Source organism: Pseudoliparis swirei, chromosome 12 (genome assembly GCF_029220125.1).
Source record: "Pseudoliparis swirei isolate HS2019 ecotype Mariana Trench chromosome 12, NWPU_hadal_v1, whole genome shotgun sequence".
NCBI classification, from domain to species: Eukaryota; Metazoa; Chordata; class Actinopteri; order Perciformes; family Liparidae; genus Pseudoliparis; species Pseudoliparis swirei.
In genome coordinates this window covers 7,883,063-7,907,495 of record NC_079399.1, presented here as the reverse complement: position 1 = coordinate 7,907,495, position 24,433 = coordinate 7,883,063, and the positions used below count along the sequence as shown (strand labels likewise).

The 24,433-nt window shown below is 42.6% G+C and overlaps 2 protein-coding genes across 2 annotated transcripts in view; one reads left to right on the top strand and one right to left on the bottom strand.

Moving 5' to 3' along the window:
- Positions 1 to 15,478, top strand: part of si:dkey-71h2.2 (low density lipoprotein receptor adapter protein 1) — a 37,212-nt gene extending 21,734 nt beyond the window's left edge. The window contains exons 4-10 of the mRNA XM_056427435.1: positions 3,964 to 4,078; positions 4,631 to 4,703; positions 4,802 to 4,888; positions 7,046 to 7,176; positions 8,430 to 8,464; positions 11,156 to 11,184; positions 11,596 to 15,478. Of these exons, the coding sequence (XP_056283410.1) occupies positions 3,964 to 4,078; positions 4,631 to 4,703; positions 4,802 to 4,888; positions 7,046 to 7,176; positions 8,430 to 8,464; positions 11,156 to 11,184; positions 11,596 to 11,642 (517 nt within the window). The 3' untranslated portion in view covers positions 11,643 to 15,478. The remainder of the gene's footprint in view (positions 1 to 3,963; positions 4,079 to 4,630; positions 4,704 to 4,801; positions 4,889 to 7,045; positions 7,177 to 8,429; positions 8,465 to 11,155; positions 11,185 to 11,595) is intronic.
- Positions 15,479 to 18,480: 3,002 nt separating this feature from the next.
- Positions 18,481 to 24,433, bottom strand: part of fndc4a (fibronectin type III domain containing 4a) — a 37,860-nt gene continuing 31,907 nt past the window's right edge. Inside the window, exons 5-6 of the mRNA XM_056428903.1 lie at positions 23,081 to 23,214; positions 18,481 to 18,522 (exon numbers count right to left, since the gene is read on the bottom strand). Coding sequence (XP_056284878.1) covers positions 18,481 to 18,522; positions 23,081 to 23,214 — 176 coding nt within the window. The remainder of the gene's footprint in view (positions 18,523 to 23,080; positions 23,215 to 24,433) is intronic.

The following is a 24,433-nucleotide window of genomic DNA, read 5'->3' as shown; positions in this document are numbered from 1 at the left end:
ACGATGCTGGAGCCGAGGATTCAATAGCAACGTAGTGTCAGAAACCAGACACACTCCACCTGTTCACATGGTGGCGGTGCTGAAACAGGATTTTTGAGTGTTGCCATCAAATGTTCTATCTTTGATCTCTACATGACATGATAGCATTTTAAGGTTTTCAGCTGATGACGAAATAAAAGGACTATGTTGATGTTGACAGCAACAACTAAATCTAGGTCATTATGCACTCATGTCCAGTTAAAGTGCAAATTCCTGGTGTTGAATTGCGTCCGCTTTATCCTCCATGGAGAGATTCGCAGCTTCGATGTTTGAAGTGCTACTTTATGTTCAATAGCTTTAAATATTCAGTTGATATTCTGTCAAAGGGCTCACGCAGTGAGGAGACAGGCCTGGGTCACTCGGACCCGTCTTGGGAATGATGCCGACTGACAGCTCAGCTTCTGCTGTTCAAGCTTGGTTCATATTCTGTGATGCTGTCTACATGTATTTCACCCTGAGTTTTGTGTTTTAACGACGGATAGTCTATCGATCCATTTGACACATGGTGCATAATTAAAAGTATTTTTTATTTATAAATAATATATATAAATGTCATACAGGGTTTTAAGAGACTTCTATCACATTACGAGTGCTGTAATAAACAGGCTGGGGTATGCTGACAAAGATGAAATCTGTAGACCCTCACTTTAGCTTTAATTTACTAAATATTTTGACGGCTCAGGCATTGACAAGCATAACCCCAGATTTAGAATATTGTGCCGAGTGTGAGGTACATGGGACATTACTTTAAATTATAAAAGTTAATTTCATTGTTGAGCAACAAAACCGCAAATTCCAGAGAGCACGCATAACATTGAAGGAGTGCAAATTGCGCAAGGACAAGGTTACAATAAAGCTCCTCCAGAGAATGATGAGATCACGTATTGCCAGGCGTGATATTTTAGGCATGTAGATAATGTTTTTTAATGATGATAATTACATTGTGGAAACCGGATTAAATAGTGGTCAACCGCTTCACTACTCCCTTCAGCTCATTGGAGAGCTTGGTTTAAGGGTCTCAAATTACCTATCGACGTGATGGAGAGATGGGACATCTGAGCTGGGTGTTGGGCATTGCCAGTGGGTCAGCATCAGTGGAGGCAAGCCAGCACTCAAAAATCTGAGGCCAGGATGATCCGAGAGGGGCACGGTGACTTTTCAGGTGGGGCTAGTCGCCCTTTATCTTCCATGCACTAAGAGGTTCAAATAGGCTCCTAACGAGTGCAGATAGACCACCTGATTCGCTGCAGAGTGAACGCTGATTTGTTCTTTGGACGCCTTTGCTGTAAGTTACTGGAGGTCGGAAGCAGTGCCAGTTTATGAGTCAGCACTCCAAATACCATGTGGCTCGCAAGCTATGCCTATCACATACTCCTGCTATCAGCTAACAGGATTCAGAACGGCGATCAATGTGTTCTATGAGTGAAGAAATCTGACAAACGGATCCTTGCGTTTGTGCAGTCTGGTGAGGCCAGTCATTGGGTTAGATTCCCATTCAAAATAACTGGCTGTGGCTGTCACTGGATTTGCAGGCAATTGGATTTCTTGAAAACCAGATATAAGATCAGTCGAGATTCAGTGGGAGTGTTGGGAATGAGGCCTCATGCGCAGCAGAGAGATTTGCAATCCAAGACTTTACTGACGGTAGAATTTCAGATATTTCAACAAGTTGCAATACATCAAGAGTTTTTTTGTTTTTTTTGCATCAGATTTCTGCCGGTTTCACATGTCTTTCCTGATTGGTCGATGTTCTTAACGGATAAATAAGACCAAACTCTGAGGAATAGCATATACAAGTTACAGTTAATTCAACAAACACTCTTTAAGATGGCTCGCAGCCGCTTAACACGACGCTTAACTAAAGCAACGTGGGCTCAATTAACATCTGAGCCTTGCGTGGGAACTCTGAATCCACAGCGCAATATTGTATCCGCATTTAGCATATGAAGTATCGAAGCGCTCCGAGCGTCTCTCACGGACGTCACCGCTGCTCATTTGTCTCCTGCTTGTCTCCCACGCTCCCAGCTGTGGAACTTAATCAGCATAATATTCAAAACCAACGCTCTCATGCCCGCTGTTATTGGTTTGCGCATGAACACAGACACTCTGGTGAGAAAGGCAAGGCAGCGCCTCTACCACCTCAGGCAGCTGAGGAAATTTAAAGTTTCCCAGAGGATCCTTCAGTCCTTCTACTCTGAGCAGAGAGGCCCTGACAGGAAGCATCACAGCCTGGTTTGGCAACTGCTCCCGGCTCAGGACAGAAGGTTTCAGATTCGGCTGAACGCACTATTGGAACTACACTCCCACCCTGCAGGACTTGTACACCAGGAGGCAGTGCAGAACCAGAGCCGCAGGATCAGAAGGATCCTCACCACCCCAACAACAGTCCGTTTCAGCGGCAGCGGACAGGCAAGCGCCTCCGTAGTCACTCTGCATGAACAGAGAGACTGAGACGGAGTTTCTTTCCTCAGGCCATCAGGATTGTGAACACCGACCTCACCAGGACCCCCACATAGACCCACACAACAGCCCCTCTTAGGCACACACACACACACACACACACACACACACACACACACACTTACTGTAAATATTGTGTTGTTTTTTATTGTAAATAGTGTGTACTTGTTGCCCTTGCACATTCCTGCTGAGCATTGCCACTTTCATTTCACTGCACACCCTGTGTGTGTACGTGACAAATAAAACATCTTGAATCTTGAATCTTGAATCTTGAATATGGAAAAGGTTGAGAGAGAAAAGGCAATGCTGTGGCCTTAATTGACATGCATGCATTTTCTGTAGCTTCCTTTGATGAATGAGGTTTGATTGCGACTGGAGGCCAGCAGCAGCTGCGCTATACATGACGTCCTTTGTTCTGCATGCGTGTTCTGTGATTGAAAAGCATGTTTGAAAAGAGGAGAAAAGAAGTTCAGACACCAATACGTTGTCATCAAACGTCCTCGGTTATCTCCCATAGCAGGTGTAGAATAAATAAACACCCATCAGTTTGTCTGCACACTGTGACCTTTGTCTAAGCTTGTCTATGTTTACTGGAAACCGAACATAGAAGGTTGAAACTCTATTTTTTATTATAGTCACATTTCTAATTACAAATAGCAGCTGATTTGATGAAGGCAAGGGCAAAAAAAAGGTAGCACAATATTTTGACCAGACTTTTTTTTTTTTTTTACCTCATCATCAAACTTCTTTTTTACATATGATGTTACCGTTTTGGTTGAATAAAAAAAAAAAGGGTAGATGGGAATAAACCTTAAACAGGCATGTATTCAATTCAATTCAGTTTATTTGTATAGCCCAATTTCACAAATTACTAATTTGTCTCAGAGTGCTTTACAATCTGTATACATAGACATCCCTGCCCCAAAACCTCACATCGGATCAGGAAAAACTCCCAAATAACCCTTCAGGGGAAAAAAAGGGAAGAAACCTGGAGGAGAGCAACAGAGGAGGATCCCTCTCCAGGATGGACAGGTGCAATAGATGTAATGTGTACAGAAGGACAGATTTAGAGTTTAAATACATTCAATGAATATGACAGAGTGTATGAATAGTTCATCGTCGACATATTCCACGATGGAGACCTCCACGATCCATCAGGCAGATGGAGGTAGAGAGGAGGAGTGGGCGGAGTCTCAACAGTGGGCGGAGTCTCAACAGGGCAGTGGCGTAGTTGGTAGCAGGAATTCCACGACCCAGACCTCGATTATCCATCAGGCAGATAGGATCTATGCCGTCTCATAGGGAGACGTGAAGTCAAAAGGACTCCGTATGAGGTCAAAAGGTTAAAATCTGCAATACACTTTATTCTTTTATTCACCTCATAAATTGGTTCCTTATTGATGCACTTTTATCAGGAGAAATGACCAGAACAATGTGTTTTGTGTTCTCTCTCTCTTCTCCCAGAATCTCGTACTGCACAGCAGATAAAACTCAGGATAAGGTCTTCGCATATGTCTCCCAGAGTCCCTTCAACGAGACCCTGGAGTGCCATGCATTTCTCTGCCAAAAGAAGAAGATCGTAAGTGTGCATCACTTGTCATTTTGTTGTGTTTACCTTTGTTGTTTGTCTGGGTCTAGCTCGATATACAGTATGGAATACATGCCCTTGGACTTTAGCAGGTTTTACATTCAGATTGTTTGAGGAGTGTGTATACATGTAGTTCACCTGGGGAAGCAAGTGGCTCAAATTTAGATAGTGTATGGCTCCACCTTGTGGCTGGACACCTCCCAGCTCATCAGTCTGTATTTGGACATATTTCAAAAGTTAGAAATATAAATAGTTGATATCATGAGTTTTTTTTAAATGTTGTATCACCGTGGATGGTTAAATAATCAGACTAAAGATGCTATAGACCCAGGACACACTTGAGGGATTATATCTCCCAGCTGGCCTGGGAACGCCTCGGGATCCCCCAGTATGAGCTGGAAAATGTTGCGGGTGAGAGGGAAGTCTGGGTCAGCCTGCTGGGTCTGCTGCCTCCGCAACCCGACCCCGGACTAAGCGAATGAGGACGGATGGATTGATGTTTCATCATAAATGTTGTTCTCCCTCTTTTCTTTCCATCTTCAGGCTCAGGCTGTGACATTAACGGTGGCCCAGGCCTTTAAAGTAGCCCTCGATCTGTGGGAGGTCGCGCAGGAAGGTACAACCAAAAGTCAAAATACCAACATGTTTTTCCAAACATCCCATATTTCTTTTTGGGCTTAGTTTTGTGTTTTTCTTCTTCTTCTTTATCTCCAGACAAAAACAAAAAAGCCAGGACCTGCTGTTCTTGCGCAGCCAGCAAAGGGCAAACACAGACGACCGACACTCAGTGTGTTCCTGCAGGTGAGTTCATTTCAATTTGTCCTCATCCACAGTGCATTCACGCACATCATCTATTTAATTATGTTTTTATTTTCAAAAGGCTGAGCAATGTATCTGCACTCAGAGGAAAGTCTTGCTGATAAATAATACAAGACAAGATGAATCTTTATCTCCAGACAAACCTTTTTTCCCTCATTCTTCAGGCGATTTGACTGGAACTTTTTTTGTGAAATACTTATTTACTACCTTGTTCATAACTATAAAAGTTAATCGTGGATACAAGAAGCACATTTACCAGGATCCTTTGGCCCGTAGCGTTAACTTTAACCCAGCCTCACAGCCTCGGTCCCGCCTCGTTCTCAGTCACATTCAAATATAAGTGGAGGAAGGAAAATAACTCTAGATTTCGGCCATTAGTGTTTTAATTTTTTTTTAGGACTACATTATTTAAATATGAGTTATTCAAGTGTTCACATAAAATGATCTGCTGATGTAAAGACGTCTCTTTCCCAATGTGCGTCTTCGTGATAAAGTATTTTTTGGGCCCATGGCATCACATTACGGTCCTAGAAATTGGAATTCCACCTTTTGGCCACAATGTAACAGCTGCCAGATGTGTAAACACATGAGGTGACTGCAGTATATACAGGCAACACATCTCTCACTAGAAACACTAGTTTCTGGACGGATTGCTAACAGCTAATTATCCACCCTGAGCTAACTGGGAGGTGTTCTTTTGTGATGGAGTGATGGAGTGATGGACATGTATTCATCCGTTCAGTTTGAGGCACAATAACAACTTCACATGTTTCTCTCTTCAGAAGCTGCCAGTCATTATGCTTTGTTCTCTATTCTACGGCCCACGTGCTTGCACATCACGCTGGTTTTGAATTTGTTGTTCATTTAGTTATGAATATTGAATATTACAGAGATGTAATTAATATTTGACATGCTTGTTGGTAGGTTTTTGCTGCTGCAGGGGTTAACGTTACCCTGGCAACTTATTCCAGGTGTTGTATTTCTAGGGAGATGAGGATAAAGATTGTGTTATTTCAACCTATTGCATAAGCCTGGTGAGAAATACAACTGCGTGCTGCTGATGAGATTACGACGACCTGATTTAGTTTGGTAAAAATTACAACTGTATTATAATGCAGTCACTAAAATGAGTAATCCTCCCAAACCCAACAGTTTCCAGTGAACATGATGAAATAAATGCTTCTGTAGTGACACTGGCGTAATGACTTTGAAATGACCTTTCTTGTACGAGTTGATGCACAACAAGGAGCCTTGTGATTTCGTAAAGAACCCTCCCACACAGGTTTAACCTCTTATCCACAAAGTGGGCATTTCTGGAAAGGAGAGACTTGAGGGTATCTATAGAATCCATTTTCATTCACCCCTTAGGCGACATTTTTGAAACTCGACATGACAGTTTTTTCCCTCTGTAAAAACCTAGCCCAACTTTTGAGTTTTTTTAGCAAGCCGCTAACGGTTAGAATCAATCAATCAATTATTTGTGTTTTTCAGTTCCATATACATCCAGGATCTTCGAGCCGCGTATAAAACTTAGGCCCCCTACAACCTCCGGAGGATATTATGCTAACAGTTAACTGCTGTCAATCCCGTCTCACTGAGAACAAATCTCCCAATTATACGCCACTTATTTAGTCATTCGGGGACTGGAGTTTTTAAGTACTATCCCATAGCCGTGACATTTATAGGTCAAAATGTTTTCCGCTCCTCGGGGGGTCAGAGGCTCTGCTAAATGACACGTAATCATCCATTCAGCTTGTTGTGAGATAATGGCTGGCTTCCCCAGCTCCTTTCAATTAAAAGTGTCTCTAATTCCAGCTCTGCTGGCTGGCCCAGTGAGAAAATGTGTTGTGAAAGCCTTCAAGGACTTTGGGAGTATCTCGGCACTGAGAGCCGTCTGAAAGTTTTGGAGGTTAATTAAATTCTGCCCGTTGCAGAGAAAGCTGTGAATGCCACAGGCAGGAGTTGATGTTTCACGTCAGTGCTGCAGACTGGGAGATTTAGAAAGACAGAAAAGGAAGAAGGAACTCCCTCCGTCTCTCTTCTCTTGCGTCTCGTCCTTTTAACCGTTTATCCGTCCCCCCTCTGTCTCACCTGCTGTGTCCCCGTCAACCTCTCGTCCACACCTGCCACCTCCCTCAGATCCAGAGGAGGCATGCAAGCCCGTCGGGTTGGAGGAGAAGCTCCGGAGGCCCTTCTTCTCGGCTTTACTCAGCTCGCCGTCGCCTCGCAGCAACCCCTCTCGGAGGCGACCAATCAAACACGACTCTTGGGTAGGTCACGCCATCTGCTTCCCAACTGCTGATTGGTCAGATTGGTTGTATGTGACAGATAGATGCACCTGTCCAACTTGTTCTCTCCTGATACTGAAATGTTAGACAGCAACTTAGGGGTAGCGATCCTATACTAAAGTTTAAATCTGTACACCTCACTAGTATAAGACTACTTTGTATGCACGCTAACATGAGGCCATAAAATGTTTTCACACAAGCTTAATTTAATCTATATTTGTGTCAATGCCCGTCCAGTGTATCTGATTGCTGCGTCCCGTATTTTTAAAAAATGTTTTGTAAATCACACCTTCATTTCCTCTCTCTTCTTTTATTTAAACCACTGACTGTTTAAAACAGTTTGCAATGTGTAAAATAGTGTTTTAGCCAGGCTGAGAGAGCACAGTAAAGTAATATGCTCAACCTGATCATAAAACGGCAACAATGCTATTTGACTTAATTATATTTTTTTCATTTTCAATTAAATACAAAATTCAACAATTTTTCACAATGTTTTAAGGGGACATACATGACTAGAATTATACATGATTTGTGACACTGATCATGATGGGAGTTGTTACATGTAGTTGTGGAACGTGTGTAATGTTTCTGCTCTGAGGCTCAACATCAGTCACCATCCTGGTGTTAACTTACAGATTATTAACACTAGGTGGCACCATATTCATTTGAATGTCTCTCTTACAGGCTGAGTTCACAAATTCATCTGTATTTTTTGTTGCATATTTTCCCTTTTATAGGACTTGTCTCTTATTGGTATAAATTATTCTTTAATTGAGTCAGATTTCACCAGCTAGTCCGACTCCTCACTCAGTGTTGTGCTGTTTATAATACCTCCATGTTTGCCTTGCATCAGGTTCTTTTTAATAATTTTCAGTGTAAATTGGACAGGTTGATATTTATTTAATGATATTTATTAGCATCTCATAAATTAAAACAATGCATTTGAATTAACTGGATCTTTTGCATTCCCAAACCATGTGCAGAGAATGTTGAGCATCCGTATCCATATGTTTCCAGACTCATAATATATTATTCATGCAATATGGCCATACAGTCAGTGATTGAAACTAAAACCTGCCGTGTGTGATTCTTTAGCTCATGAATTAATTTGTGTATCACTTGAATAAAATATGTTATGACAAACAGCTGACTCAGTAAAGATCCACAGGAGCAGCAAGATTGTAATTTGAAGTGATTTACGTGTGTATTGATTCATATTCCTCACGTCCCAACAGGACGTGGATGATGGCCTCGATGATGCGTTCTCAAGGTAACCTTTGCATATGACTACTGCTGAACACTGGGGCAGTTATGACTTTATTTAGAAAAATAAATGGGATTGTTCTCGCACACAAAGTATGAAATATATGTTATGTTGATTCCAGTTCCAAACAGAAATGCAGTGGATCACCATTTCAATGATGTCGCACTGAGAGTGATGGTCAGCTGTCAAACTTCATTTGACAGATTGATTGACACGAATATTTATTGAAATTCACACACAGACGGGGATATGCAACAGTCTCGGGTAACTGTGTCAAAAGATGGCATTACATCCATGGCAATGAGCTGAGGTAGAAAGGATGCATATCATAATTGTCTGGTAACTTAATTAAGTGTCCTAAAACGTATTTGTTTAAGTCATCATTGACTGGGGAGGTGTTTTTAGAGTATGGCCACAAATACTGAGAGAATAAGAATCTTGCTATGTTCTTTCTTTTTTCACCAAAATTGTTGTCTTCTCAGATGTTCTCAGATATATTTTAATTTGGCTCCTATGTTAAATATTTCTGAACTCATCGTATTCTATAAAATAAGAGAAAGTTGATAAAATATATTTTTAAATTACTTTATTTCCCTACATTTCCCTGGTGTAAACAGAAGCACACTGCCGTTGTCGTCTCAGTGCAAGATGGCGTTCAGGCACACGTAACACCAGCTGTAAATATAAAACAATGGAATGGTCGATTAATAATGACCTCATTGGCTTTCCATGTGCCGATTGATTGCGGAATGTGCTGCGGTGGCAAAGACATTACCGGCGGAAACGCCGGAGCACTCCGTCAGCCAGTGACAGAGCTTCACGTGTATAGGGCTGGTCCCGGCGTCGCTGCGGTCCAGCTTAAAGCAGATGGTTGTTTTCTTCCAGTTTTTGGCAGCGCCGTCCCCCGTTCACTATGCTGATTACGATACGGTGCCACGACATCGGCGTAATGCTGCTGCCCTTACAGAAGGCATCAATCCCCCGAGTGCAACACTGGAGGCGGGACGAAATTTGACGGAGGTCGCCGCCTCCTAATTCTCTATACAGGAAGAAAAGCCTGTAGTACCAAAAGAAGGAATAAGGCAAAACGTATGATCTAAGAATACATTACGGTTGGTAGCTACAGTCTGCAGAAAGACGACAATGTGAGTCACACAGGTACAACTTTGAGTCATAGAAACTTTCTTCTGAGATTTAAAAAGACTCAGAACATGATGCATGACAACGCTTACAACATCATGCTCGTGGTCCCTCTGACGGATGATGTGCACAACAGACTGTGAGGAACATATGGGCCAAACAGTCCAGTGGGTGTCGGTGCTCTCTGCCTGGCGTTTCATTTCCTCATATTACCAGCTGTTATGTGTCCTGCAGTGCTGCTCTGTCCATCCATAAAGAGAGAAGAGCAGCTTCACACATTAAAGAGGCCCCAGCTCAGTAAGGGCTGTTGCATGTGGCTAATATACATTTGTTGGAGCATGCAACGCTTTGCTTCAAGCGAATGGGTAAATGAGAGGTGGATGTTATATACAGAGGTCTGGTCGGGCGTGAGGGGGATCAGAAGAGGAAGGCAGGTCATCCCTGAGGCTGTTCTGAGCGGGGTCGAGGAAATACTGACCTCGAGTGTGGAATGGAGGAGGGTGTGACACTTGGATCTAGATTCAACATCCTACAGGAAATGCTGAATGATTGCAGGAATGCTAGTGCTGACCTCCCCTGCAGAGGTCAACAAGGATGTCAGGCAATGTGAGGCGGTTAAAGACTGGTGGAAGCCCCTGGGTCACATTGACTTGTCATGGCTGTCACACCTCCTCGGTGTGACCTTGGGAGTGCCTGTAGGTCGGCAGAGGAGGGTTGTGTTCGCTGCTCTATGCACATGTTCAGAGATCACACTTTTAAATTCTGCTCCAGCTATTATACAAACATTTAGATGTTGCTCTGGTTACAAAGAGGCATGCCAGCGTTTTACACGTCGGAATGATTCAAGACCTTGTCATTGCCTATCTTGTTTATTTTTTGTTCCCACAGCCTTTGTGTAGCTTTCAACATAAAACCTTTTAAAAGCAATGTTAAAAAAGGTTCATTTTTTATCGTTTTAGGTTGTTTTTTCCCCGGCTACCTCTCCTGTACAGAAAGCCCGTACCACCAGGCCTCTTTAGCTCATGTCCTGCTTAGCCTCTTCAAGCAAGATGGCATTGGGGGCCAGTTGGTGGTTCACTTTAATTACTTTATTACATTTTATTTGTATGCAGAAGCACATCCTCTGGGGGTCTCTTGAAGTGCTGTATCATTCCTCTAACTTGCCAAACCATTACTTTTCATTAACTGTATCAGCACAAGTCAGGGTGAAAGTTAAAAAAATCTGATTGTAAGAATGTTAAATTCTTTTTCAAGCATATTCAACGATTGACATCAACTTCCGATCAAATCGGTTTATTTTAAATGCTTTTAATTTCTATATAAGATTTATTCATTCATTAGAGGCCTTGGAGTTTTAAACCCTTAGTTGCAGCATGGGAATGAAGAATGTAATTTTTAATATTTCATTATTTAACCTCATCGAAATGTGGCGAGTTATTAAAATGTTATATCATTTGAATCTTCCTGACATTATGTGTGTTTTAACATATATTTTAGTATAACATACTATTATAGTCACATAGTCATGATTTCCTTTTTCTTCACTCTGGCGTTCAGTAACATGGAAGTAGAGGAGATGGACACCGGTAAGTGACCGGCATGTTATTTGCATGTTTGGACATTGCATGTTGCAAGTGGACTTTCCAGACTTTTTTTCCCCCTGCAAACCTTTGATGAGATATTTGTAGGTGTCCGGGTTTTTGGTTCGGACTTAACTTTTTCTCTTGATATCTCAAAAGATTCTAGTTTTAATTGTAAAATGTCCGTTTGTAATTCTATGGGTGATCTTGTAGATATCCTCCCGGTCTGCCACTTAAGGCTCTCTGTATGTGTGCACACTCGTATACATTTACAATTGCATTCTATCTTTTCTTCTTCTCCCAGTTTTTAAGCTCAGCATGTCCTGTGAACCCCTTGGATGAATACATATTTTCCTGCTTTTGCTTTCCTGTAGCAATATTACTTTTCTCTCTCCCTCTCTTTTCTGTCTCCGTCAGACTGGCCGAGTGCGGCTCCGAACCCGGCTCTAACGATGCAGCTCTGAGTCCCCGGGACTGTTGTCTGTCTGCAACAACGACTTTTTGAATAACACACGCTGAAATATAGCCGCCCAATTTAGAAAGGATTCCAAACTCAAAAAAAGGCCCACATCACTTGAGACGAGGGGAGGCTCTGCTCTCCTGTGGCTGCTGCGGAGAAGTCCGAATGGATGCCCTGATGTTATAAACTGCCAGTCGACCCCCCACTCGGTGTAAACAGACATCTCCCACCATCTTCCTACTCTCTCAAACTGCCGGATGACACACAACAATGTGCACGAATGACATATCTCTAGGTTGTGAGAAGATGGGAGTCTCTGTCTTTTTTTCAATCTGAACTTGTAAAAACACTTTCAACGACACTCGGATAAGTGGAATTTGGATGAAGATATTCTCGGCTTCAAGTGGTTTAGACATGCGTGCACATAAAAGGCGCGTGTCATCTCTTTCTATCAAATGTGAAAGCTCTGATCTCGTCGCTTGCTCAACAAAGTAACATCTGCCAGTCTCAGTCGTCACTGGAAGCAACGCTGGCACACATCTTCAGTCATGATGTTTTATGCTTTATGTATTCATCATTCAGGTTCTTTGAATAATTAAACGGCATGTGATAAAGTCAACACGGGCCACCTTTACCCCATATGTCATCTTTTTATTGTTTGGAACATAAATGTGTCTTAAAGAAATGACCAGAATCCACCTTGGAAATAAGAGGCATACATGTGACATTTACGGATTGTGATGCAGTGTTTATATTTAACAACCATCACATCAAACACAGGCATCAAACACGGGACTGCTGCTTACTTTGGGTATCCAGGACTTTCAATTAACATATCTTGGCCTTCTTCAGCAGATTATTTGCTCAGTTGTCGTAAAGATAGTTTAGTGGTGGTCATATGCATCGGGGTGGTGGGAACTAAATAAGTAATGAATGATCTATTAGGTTGCGTTAAAACAAACTAATCAATCACCATGACAACAGAGCAACTGTATCTGCTGACGAAGGCTATATTTAGATGTTGCTAAAATAGTGTCACGCACTTACGGTCTCAGCAGTGCATCCAATAAACTAGAGCTGAGGGTCAACAGCAATGCACTTGGCAAACAGCTAAAGTCTGGCATGGTGGTACCTGAGTGATTTAGTATTGCACTTCCATAATGTGATATTTATCAGAAGAATGATCCAAACGGATCATCAAAAAGCAGCTGAGGCCAAGATGTCCTCCCCTGTTGTCCCTTCTATGGGCTCCAAACCCACTGGATCCTACATATTTCACAATGCAGTTCGGTCTGTTATGAGACAGATGACGAGCTTCACGCTCCCCGCTTGTAAGACGGGCTGTGAGTCGACATGAAGATGCTCCTGACGACATCACTATGACATCACCAGGGCTATGTTCCCTGACTTGAGAGCTAAGATGTAATAAAACTGTTGTCACAGTCTTCGAATAGTACCAATCAACTGACCTTGGTGTGTAAAATCAATGGAGGGCCTTTTTGAGGTAAACGCATCTTAACCCTCCTGTTGCCTTCGGGTCAATATGACCCGATTCAATGTTTAACCATCCTGTTACCTTTATATTTACTGATATATTTTACCCTTGCGGTCAATATGACCCCAGCTATTAAAATCTCCAGAAAATTATTAGAATTAATATTGTTTTCCAAGTTTAAGTGTGAGGTACTTTATGTTTGTTTGTTGACTCCCGAAAGAACACCGACATTAAACATTGAATCGGGTCAAATTGACCCGAAGGCGGCAGGAGGGTTAAATATTGAATCGGGTCAAATTGACCCGAAGGCAACAGGAGGGTTAATGTGGTTTAGAAAATGTGGAATCCTCCAAAACACACACAGAGAAACCACCGTACTATTGTGAGGAATGTGTATCGTCAGTGATCAGAACTGATATTCTGTATTCCTATGTGCTTGCTTGCTTGCTTTATGTTAACAATGTCAATATATGGTGTTTGCAATGTACAGAAGACACAGCACAACCGCACACCTTTCTCCCTCAGAGACATGTGGACTTTCCTCTCGACAATATTTTCACCGCTGTCTATATGAATATGGCTTATGTGACCAAAATACTGTTTTACATACATACTTCTCCTCAGCTGCCACTCAACGTAAATATGTTACTGTTAAAACATAGCGATGATGTAAGGTTAAGAGGACAGGTGTGTGGCCAAGTTAATAGAGTAAAGAAACTTATTTCCTTATTCTGTATTTTTTCAATGTCAAAGCTGTGTAATGTATGTATGCATATGGTATCATGATAGAAGAAGTAGGATGAATAGATTCAGGGCGTCACAAAGGTTGTTTGTAATAATTATCATGTGAATGTGTAGATGCCTGTATGTTTTGCTTTAGGTTAGACAATTTGTACAAATATAATCGTATGTGGATTTTATGCTTTATTTTTTCAATATAGCCATCGGTAACCCATGGACAGTATTTAATTATTAAGTCAAAATCCTGTCCTCAATTGAACTGCAGTCCGTGCCACAAAACACGTCCTTCGTCCCAAAATCTTCGTGTATATGAATTATTGCTCTGCTGGGACTCAGCGAATTAATTTTTTCCGATGACTTTCAGATGTCGTTGGCTGTCGGGAGGATATTCTACTTTTCCCCAGTCCGTCTGAAGTTGTCCTTCTCTCTGTATTCATGGCATCATGACTGAGGCGGAGGCAGCGGGGGCTCAGTGTCGTTGTCATGACACCTGCTGCTGAATGATTGGATGGTTTTATCATGTCACGCCATGAAGCTAAATTGCATTGTTTCGTTCCCGACTTGCTCAAATAACGCCTCCATTACATCTTTAAAAGTGAGCTCTTTACGGCTTTGGCCGTCATAAAAAGATCTGGAAGATTCGTGGAGCCATGTTTGCATTTTAGTCTCGTTTATACAGAGCGCACCGTCAAAATGCAACGTTGTCATCTCGGCCTTACCTTTCTCATCTTTCCACACATATAGACTTTTTTTTTTCTCACATTTTCTCACCTTCTCAGCTCCATCATTGACTGATTCATGTGCGGGTGCTTCAGTATCAGCTGATTCAGCGCTTTTGAGGGATATTTGGAGATGGGCTGCTGTCCAGGGCTCAATAATGATTTTCAATGACGACGACCAACCAACAGAGTTTTAACCACATTTACGAAAAGGACAACATCTAGAGTTGCTTCTGCCCAAGCGGCATAGTTATCCAATGCAGAGACCTATACGGGGCACGGATATAGTCTCCACCCAGACTTTACCCTTTCTAAATAGATTTTCATGGAATAATATCAGTGTGATATGATTATATGTTGCAGCCAAATTCCCCCTGGGTTATTATGTAGAATAGATAAATGTATACATTGCATCATGGAGGGAATTGATCTGCTGGACTAAATAGTTTTCTTTCATGTATCCAGTATTCTGTGCACAGCACACTGAGACCCAGCGGGGGAGGGGGGGGCAGACCGACCCACTCTTGGAGGTATAACATGCCACTTTGAGTACGGAGTGCACTGAATACAGATCAGACGGAAGGCTTGAGGCCAGAACATATTTCAGGCTTTCAGAAAACTTTCAGAAAAGCTATCGTTGCCCAGTGAACCTGAGATGTTTACAGTATCAGTTTACTTTTCAAAGAAGGTGCTTCATTTCTATCTATGCAATTAGTGGGTTTTCAATAGTGTTGTGTTGATATGATAACAGCAATTGTGTTTATAAACCACAAGCAGTTGTCGTAAACTGTGTTAAAAAAAAACGATTCAAAAGTGTACAGCGTTTGGAAACTGTTGTGGTTTGTTACCGACTTCTGCATAATAAAATACTTTGTACAAATACTTCATTCCACTCAACTGTGGTCTTTCGAATCTAGGATAGCATTTGAAGAAGCCGGTCTTTTGTCAAAAAGTTTCTTCTCTCATTCCCCGAATATAGTTGACAAAGAAGTTCGGCCTTCAGCAGCGTCAGACGATCGTTTTGTTGCAAATCAATTAGATTCCAGAGTTGCTCTATAATTTGATCAATAACTCAGCTTGAGAAAGAACCAATTAAAGCACAACAGCTCACTGTGCAGCCGGGCGCTCTCTTCATCGTGATCGTCGATCTATCCGCTGCATTTTAGTTTGAATCCATGTTGTTTTTCTCTGACACTTCGCATCTGATGTGAAGCAACGGCAGCCTCTTGTTTGGCCGTCTGACTGACACCATCACATCGATGTGTCCTCACTCTGCCCACGGCTCGTGATTACAAAAACTAAAATAATGCATACCATGTGAAAAGCAACGATATGTAGTCTGTTCTCTCGATTTATAAAAAAAACATATGGTTCTGAACACAGTAAATTATATATCGGGTACAAATATGTGTAACCAGTGAATGGAAATGTACCATATTTGGACTGCGGAGGAGCGGCCTAGAGACGCCTTATATGGCTCTGTTACAGCGACCTGTCAATCATAGTAACCCCTCCGTAAATTATACCTTATGGTTTATTTTACTTTAAATGGGACCAAAATGTAGTAAATGAACATCAAGCTGTATTTAAAATACTTGAAACTAGTAATTCAGACTATAAACTCACTTCTTCAATGTTTACTGAGGTAACAAATCAAGTAAGGAGGAAGGTTATTTTCCTCATAGACTTCTGTACAACCAGACTTCTTTTTACAACTAGAAGAGTCACCCCCTGCTGGTCAGTAGAGAGAATACAGGTTTGAGAAACCTTCATTAGCTTCATTCGTCAGAACTGGAGAATGCCATCTGGTTCAGATTATGGAATTTTTCTTCTCATATTTTATAGGTGTAAAACTCAATCAAGTGTGTGTGTGTGTGTGTGTGTGTGTGTAGGTGTGTGTGTGTGTGTGTGTGCCTGTTCTGTGAGACGGCAGCAATCTCAGAGTGTTTGTTTAGTCTGATGAATGTTTGGAGAGGAATGCAAATATTAGTTTTTTTAAAGACACGGATGCTGCATCATGGCACGCCTTCAGTCTCGTTGTCAGGCTCCAACAGAGGGAGCTGAAAAGTATCGGTCTGTATCTCGAGGATCCCTGGCGGTCCATACAAATGACTAATCAAATAACAACAAGTTTAAAAGTACATCATTTATATCACATTTATCAACCTGTCCACTGTGGTTGCAGCCTCTGCAGGACTCTTGCCTTTAACACTTTGATGTTCACTCCAGGAAGGCTGGACTGGAAGCTCAATGTGAGCCCCCTGTGGAGCAGCAGGTCTGTCCCCAGGAGGGACATCGGCCGGCAGTGAGACCAAAGAAAAGCTGTAAAAAAAGGTCCTTTTGATACTTCAGAGCGCTGGAGACTGAGGAGCTACTCCCTGTTACTGCCTTGACGACCACAGCCCTGCAGCGGCTCGCTGGCTGCTTCTGTTCGCTCTGTGGCATTAATACATGTGTGTGTGCCGACACCAATTCACAATTTTAGGTCTCTCAAATGCTTTTGATATTTGGCTTTGTTGTTATCGGTACACGGAAATGAAAAGGGATGGCGAGTCAATGATGAGCCCGTCTGCTTCCGACCTTTTCGGAGGCTTACTGCTCTTTTTGATGATATTTTGCAGGTCTCGGCTCACTGAAAACACGATGCTGCATGGCATGTCATCAGACTCTAAAGCGGCCAGTCGAATCCGGTTTTCGAGGACACGTTGTGGCTTAATTTACTGAATATTGCTGTAGTGATGAAGAGTAATGTATTGGATGACTACACGTTTTATCTGTGACATCACTCTGCAGTTAAACGCAGCACTGTCACTGTTAGGCCTCATGTGCAGTGACTTCAAACCACCTCTGACTCTATTACAAGATTATTCTTAACTATTCTCACAATACAACTGATGCACCAATTGCATCTTTGTGACAGTTTATTTGTGAGAGTGCTTTTTTGTGCGCAGTGGAAATGAGTCATACACAGAAACAACATTACATTAGCTGCAACTTCACGATGGGTATAATTCTACAGAAGGTTTATTTTACACTTCGAGAAATTCAATTGTCAGGAAATGTGCAAGATCTGATATTAAACGCCGGACAATAAAAGACAATGCCCTGTTCTAAAAGCAGGTCGAAGAAAGGAAAACATGAACAGCTTCACAGGACTGCAATCGTGTTTATTTCTCAATTTTTTGGGCATCTCACTTAGAATGCACATCTATTGCTATTCTACAGGCAAACGACCTGCATGCAACTTTATTAAATGAATGATTAATGTGCAGACGCGTTTGTATTTTATGAACTATATGAAAAAATATAACGATAACACGAAAATGGCTCTTTAAGATTATTGGAAAACATTAAGACATGTCGTGGCGGTTTTTACAAATGAAGCCATCATTTTGCTTTATCCTCTTATTTGCAATCTCCCCACGGGACTCATGTAATCTACATTTGTGATGAGGTAATGTATGAACACTATTTGGAAAAAGAAACATGTTTTGATTATTTCGAGCTGAGTTGTGAACGTGGTGTCTAATTGCACATGCCAAGTTAAAAAAATACACTGAATTCAAAGTTGCGTGTTTTTGTAAGTCATCAATGTTAACTGCACCGTGGGTTAACATCAGTTTATGTACTATCAATCTGCAGGAATAGGTTTTCTTAGGGTGTGTGTGTGTATTAGGGTATGTCGTGTGTGTTGGGTCAAGTGGATCGGTGTGTACCTGCACTTTAGAGTGTTCCTACAAATGCTATGTACATGCATGTGTGTGTTTCGCAAAGACAGCCTCACTGATGATGACGCACAGACACGACACACTGTCTCCAGCTTAGTTCCTCATCAGCGAGAAAGGCCTCGATGGCAGAAGAGAGAAAGGAACGTGGCGTCCTTCTTCTTACACTTCGATGATGTTGATAGACCGCACGGAGGGATGAAACTGCAACAGAGAAGGTGAATAAAATTCATAATTACTCTTTTACTTTCTCCTTAAAAATAAAGACATACTTGTTGGATGAATTAAAGAACATTGAAAACGAAAACTTTTTATTTGTATTTAAATTCATATATACAGCATATAGATAGATAGATAGATAGATATATACTTTATTAATCCCCAAGGGGAAATTTGTCGTGACAGTAGCAGCAACACACAAGAATAAAAACAAAACACAAAATATAAGAAACAGGGATGAAAGATATAGAAGTATACAAGTAAAATAAAAGTAAAATACAAACTAAATATATATGTAAATAAATATACAACACACATGCATACACAACACACAACAACACTGACAGATCAAATACAAAAAGATTAAATATAGACAGAGTGCAAAAAGCAAAGTGTGTGTATGAGTGCAGAGCAAATGAAATGAAATGTGTGTGTATGTGTGTAGTGTAAACAAATGAGATGTGTGAAGTGCAGATCAACACTATGATCTGGCAAGAGGTGAACTGTTATAGAGCCTCATAGCCGCCGGCAGGAATGTTCTCCTGTATCTGTCCTTGTGGCAGCAGAGCGTGAGGAGACGTTTGGAGAAAGTACTCCTCTGTCCCTGTAGGAGGTGGTGGAGAGGGTGGTCCGGGTTGTCCAATATGGACAGCAGTTTCTTCAACGTCCTCCTCTCCACCACCTGTTCCAGGTGCTCCAGCTGGCAGCCGATGATGGAGCCAGCCTTCCCAACCAGTTTGTTGAGACGGCTGGTGTCACCGGCTCCGATGCTGCTCCCCCAGCAGACAATGGCAAAGTGCAGCACACTGGCCACAACCGACTGGTAGAATAACTCCAGCATCTTGCTGCACACGTTGAAGGATCGAAGCTTTCTCAGGAAAAAGAGTCGACTCATCCCCTTCTTGTACACAGCGTTGATGTTGGCCTTCCAGTTCAGTCGGCTGTCGATGGAGACGCCCAGGTACTTGTACTCCACCATGTCCACGTCCACTCCCAGGACACTCAGAGGTGTAGGAGCTGTCGCCTTCCTCCTGAAGTCCACCACCATCTCTCTGGTCTTGGCCAGGTTCAGCCGCAGGTGGTTCTCATCGGCCCACTTTACAAAGTCGCTCACCACTGCCCTGTACTCCTCCTCCCGTCCATCCCTAATACACCCGACCACTGCAGAGTCATCAGAGTACTTCTGCAGATGGCATGACTCCGTGTTGTACTGGAAGTCACTGGTGTACAGGGTGAAGAGAAGGGAGACAGAACAGTTCCCTGTGGGGCTCCAACATTACTGACCACCGTTCCAGACAGCGCACGGCCCATTCTGACAAACTGTGGTCTGCCTGTGAGGTAGTCAGTGATCCAGGAGATGGTGGACGCGTCCACACCGGCCACCCGCAGCTTCTCACTCAGCAGCAGTGGCTGGATGGTGTTAAATGCACTGGAGAAGTCAAAGAAAGTGACTCTCACAGAGACACCGGTTCCATCCAGGTGCGACTGAGCTCGTTGCAGCAGGTAGATGATGGCGTCGTCCACTCCCACATGAGGCTGGTAAGCAAATTGCAGAGGGTCCAGCGACGATTTCACCTGCGGCCGGAGGGCCAAGACCAGCCTCTCCAGCACCTTCATCACATGGGAGGTGAGGGCGACGGTCGGTAGTCATTGAGGCCAGATGGTGTTGACTTCTTTGGGACAGGGACCAGGCACGACGCCTTCCACAGCACGGGACCTCCCCAGCCTCAGGCTGAGGTTGAAGAGGCGCTGCAGGACACCAGACAGCTGGGTGGCGCAGGTCTTTAGGACCCTGGGGCTGATGCCATCAGGACCTTCAGCTCTGCGCTGGAGTAGTTTCTCCAGCTGTCTTCTCACCTGGTCAGTCGTAACAGAGAGAGGGGGGAGGGTGGAGGAGCCCATTGTTATTGAGGGCTCGGTGGATGTGCAGCTCAGCAGGGGGGACAGAGGGGGAGGTGTTTGGGAGGTGTGATGTGTGGAGGAGACGGGGGAGGGCTGTGAACTGAACCTATTAAAAAAACAGTTCAGCTCGTTGGCCCTCTCCAGGGAGCCCACTGGCTGTCTCCCTCCCACCTTGAAGCCAGTTATCTGCTTCATGCCAGACCACACCTCCTTTGAGTTGTTCAGCTGGAGTTTGGCCTCCAGCTTCCTCCTGTAGGAGTCCTTGCCCTCCCTGAGCTGCACCTTAAGGTTGCGCTGGACTCTTCTCAGCTCATCCCTGTCTCCAGACCTGAAAGCAGCTTTCTTCTTGTTAAGAAGCGCCTTCAGGTCCCTGGTGATCCAGGGCTTGTTGTTGGGGAAGCAGCGCACAGTCCGTGATGGGATGGTGGTGTGTTCACAGAACTTGATGTATTCCGTGATGCAGTCGGTCATACTGTTGATGTCCTCCCCGTGCGGTCCACACAGCACATCCCAGTCCGTTGACTCGAAGCAGTCCTGCAGAGCGTCGTTAGCCTCCAGAGACCACCTCCTCACAGTCCTGGTGGTCACCGGCAGCCTCTTCACCAGAGGAACATACCTGGGTGTCAGCCGGACCAGGTCATGATCAGACCTGCCGAGGGGGGGAAGGGCAGTGGCACTGTATGCGTCCTTAGTATATGTGTCTCTCTTCGCTACATATCTAAATATTAATGCTTTTGCACACTTATGTTCACACACTCTTTCTCCACCTCTTTCTCTTATTATTTGGAGTGTAATTTATTTGCCAGAAAAGTGTCAAAATTAACAATGAACAAAATTATAGGTGTGTTTGACTAATTATTATTATATATGTCATTATTTATTTGTTTATTTTTCAAATGTTCTATAGGTACCGCAATAATATTGTTCTCAAGAAATATTGGAGGGAAAATCTGACATTGTGACACCTCTAATAAAAAGTGTTTTCTTCGAGATTAGATTAAAATGACCCCGACCTGCCTCCATGCATCCCCTCCGCCGCAGACTGAACACCTTCAGGACTTTTTGCTGAGTCATTTTCACTATTGACTGATACGAGAGAGAGTTTCTGAAGTCCTCTACAGAACTTCTCTGACAGAAACTTTGCATCAAACTCCGACCACCTAATGAAGACTGGAAGGTGAGATAAGCCGACACGATGAGGAATCCTTCAGTGATTGCCCCTCAGATAATTTAGATTTAAACTCAACATGTTGCACCATTAAATTCTAGCCGGAGGTCAAAACTCACGCTGAAAAATTATCTTGATTATCGATCAGCGACGGCCTCATTACGGAGCTGTGACTGCAGCAGATAACCGTTAGCAGATAGCGGTGCTCATACTGTGGTCGGAGATTACTGTGATTACATCTGTAGTAAACATCCTGTTTTACATGAGGAGGCTGTTTTGAATTCTAGATGGAATTTTCCTGGGAGGATTATTATTTGAAGAGGATATTTAAGAGTTTTATAAAGAGTCTATAAAAGGTTAAGCTTAATAAATATGATAAACTATATGGTCGCAATGTGTTTATTTTAAATCTAACCATTAAAAGTAAATTCAAGCATTAAAGCATTAAAAGTAAGGTGAAGTTTCCACCGATAATTGTAATGTTTACTCTACAAGTTGTATACCATAAAGTAATAGTCATTTGCATATTTAAAACAGATTAATGTCACTGAATACAATTTAAAATATATATTTAATAAAAAAATGAAAATATAAAGTAATTGTATTGTAAAATAGCCATTTATTGTCCTTTTTTTAATAAAATCCTTGCTTCTATTTTAAAAGGAAAACCTCTTTCCTAATTAAACATACACACGTATTCACATGCAAATCGCATTTGTTAATCAAATGTCAGTTCATGTCTTGCATTTTAATCCAGGGAATAGCTGGCTGCCTGCTGTTAATCTATTTTATGTAAGGATGTGTGAACACGAAAAGCCCGAGAGAGAAGGTCTAGTGTGTACCTGTATGCTACTATACAGTAATCATGTTAATACCATCATTTGCATCTGTAAAGTACCAAAGAGGTGGGCACTCGACAGCAGTGGGAGTTGGCTGAGCACAAATATCCGAGGACATTAATGTTATTCAGTGGAATTAATTCAAATAGTTTCTTTCATTGATGTGTTTATGTAACTCTAACGCTGTTCATCCGTACACATGGCATCTATTGCTTCTGTCCATCCTGGAGAGGAATCCTCCTTTTTGCTCTCCTGAAGGTTTCTTCCCTCTTTTCCCCGTGAAAGTTTCATTTTCTGCGAGTTTTTCCAGATCCGATGTGAGGTCAAAGGTCAGGGATGTCGTATGTTTACAGATTGTAAAACCCTCTGAGGCAAATTTGTAATTTGTGATATTGGGCTCGATGAAATAAACTGAATTGAATTGAAAATCTTCTGTAGAAAGGGTTCACAACACGGAAGACATATTGACATTGCTCAGTAAAAGGAAACGGAATTCCTTAGACGCAAAAAATAAATAAATAAAACCGTTAACCCCATCGAGCTGCTTCAGTTTCAGGGTCACTCAGAGTGTTTACATACCCAGGCGCGTGACGGAGCCTCTATGTGCTCCGGTATTCGGAGGCGTCGGGCTCACCTTGCTCCTCAGCAGCCCTTCACTGTGGTGCTCCGGCGTGCTCCTTTCTGACGACGGCTTGGCCTTCTCCTTATTGTTGCAGGAGTCGTTATCCTTGATGATGTCATACTGCCGGCAGAACAGGGCAATAACGGCTGCGGGGAGATGAAGGATGGGCACATGTGGAACACACACACACACACACAAATGAGGATGGGAATTTAGTGCTGGGGCGGCAACTGTCCCTCCCAGACACGTCACCACCAGTGGCGGTTCGTCCATAGGGGGCGCTAGGGCGCCGCCCCTCTTAAAATTTGGAGATGAAAAAAAAAGAAGAAGAAAAAAAAAAAATCTGTCAAAAAACATTATATGCCAAATCATTTAAATAGTAAATATACCGTGTTGACGCGCTAAATGTGTGTGGGAGACCGTAAGCCCTGTCAACAACCACTTAAGTTAATGTGAAAAATATAATATATCGCCATTATCACGGAGAGAAGCCCTCCCTTTTCGGGCGCTGGTCTAACGTGTGTACGGCATTGATACAACATTTCAGTCGTTTTGGCAAAGACCGGCTTCACATTGGCGGATGAAGGTGCCGGGCGCTAAATGTGCGCCGCGCGCGCGACTGACTGATGGCGCATAAATGCGCACGCGATTGGATTATTCGGCAGATCAGAGACCCTATGTTCCCTCAGCCCATAGAGCAGTGTTGCCAGGTCCGCGGTTTTCCTGCGGAATCGGGCCACTTTTGAAGTGTTGCGGGTTGAATTTTTGTCCTTGTTGGTTGTCGGGTTGACCTATTTTGCATGCAAATTACATGAATATCTTTAAATAAAAATCCATATTTTAAATGAAATAATTTATTCATACCCAAATCCTACCAAACTGACTCCAGATCAGCACGTACACACATTTTATTTATGATAATATACTGTATCTAATTACACAAGGCCATTTTAGGACATAGGGGAAATAACTGTTTAGGGAAAACTGCTTTTAATGCTGGCAAACTAAACATATGTTGTTACTTTGTAGATATTACAATATATTTGGCAATGATAGCAATGCTGTTGGACTTTAAAAGCAGTGTATATGGTTTGGCACGGGCATATTTTGAGTTCTGATATTGGGCTGGTTTTTGGGCTGGTTTTGATTGGCCATTGGGCTGGTTTTGTCACACAGACCTGGCAACCCTGCTCACAATGGTTTTATATTGAGTGAAAAACGATGTTGCACTATTTTGGCTATATTCTTTTATAAAAATTAACCGTTTATGTTACATACAGTAATGGTCGCAAATACGATCACGGCGTCCAGCTGTCGTGTCATTTAGACCGTCAACATATACGTTTGGTGGCGGTCTCATTGAGC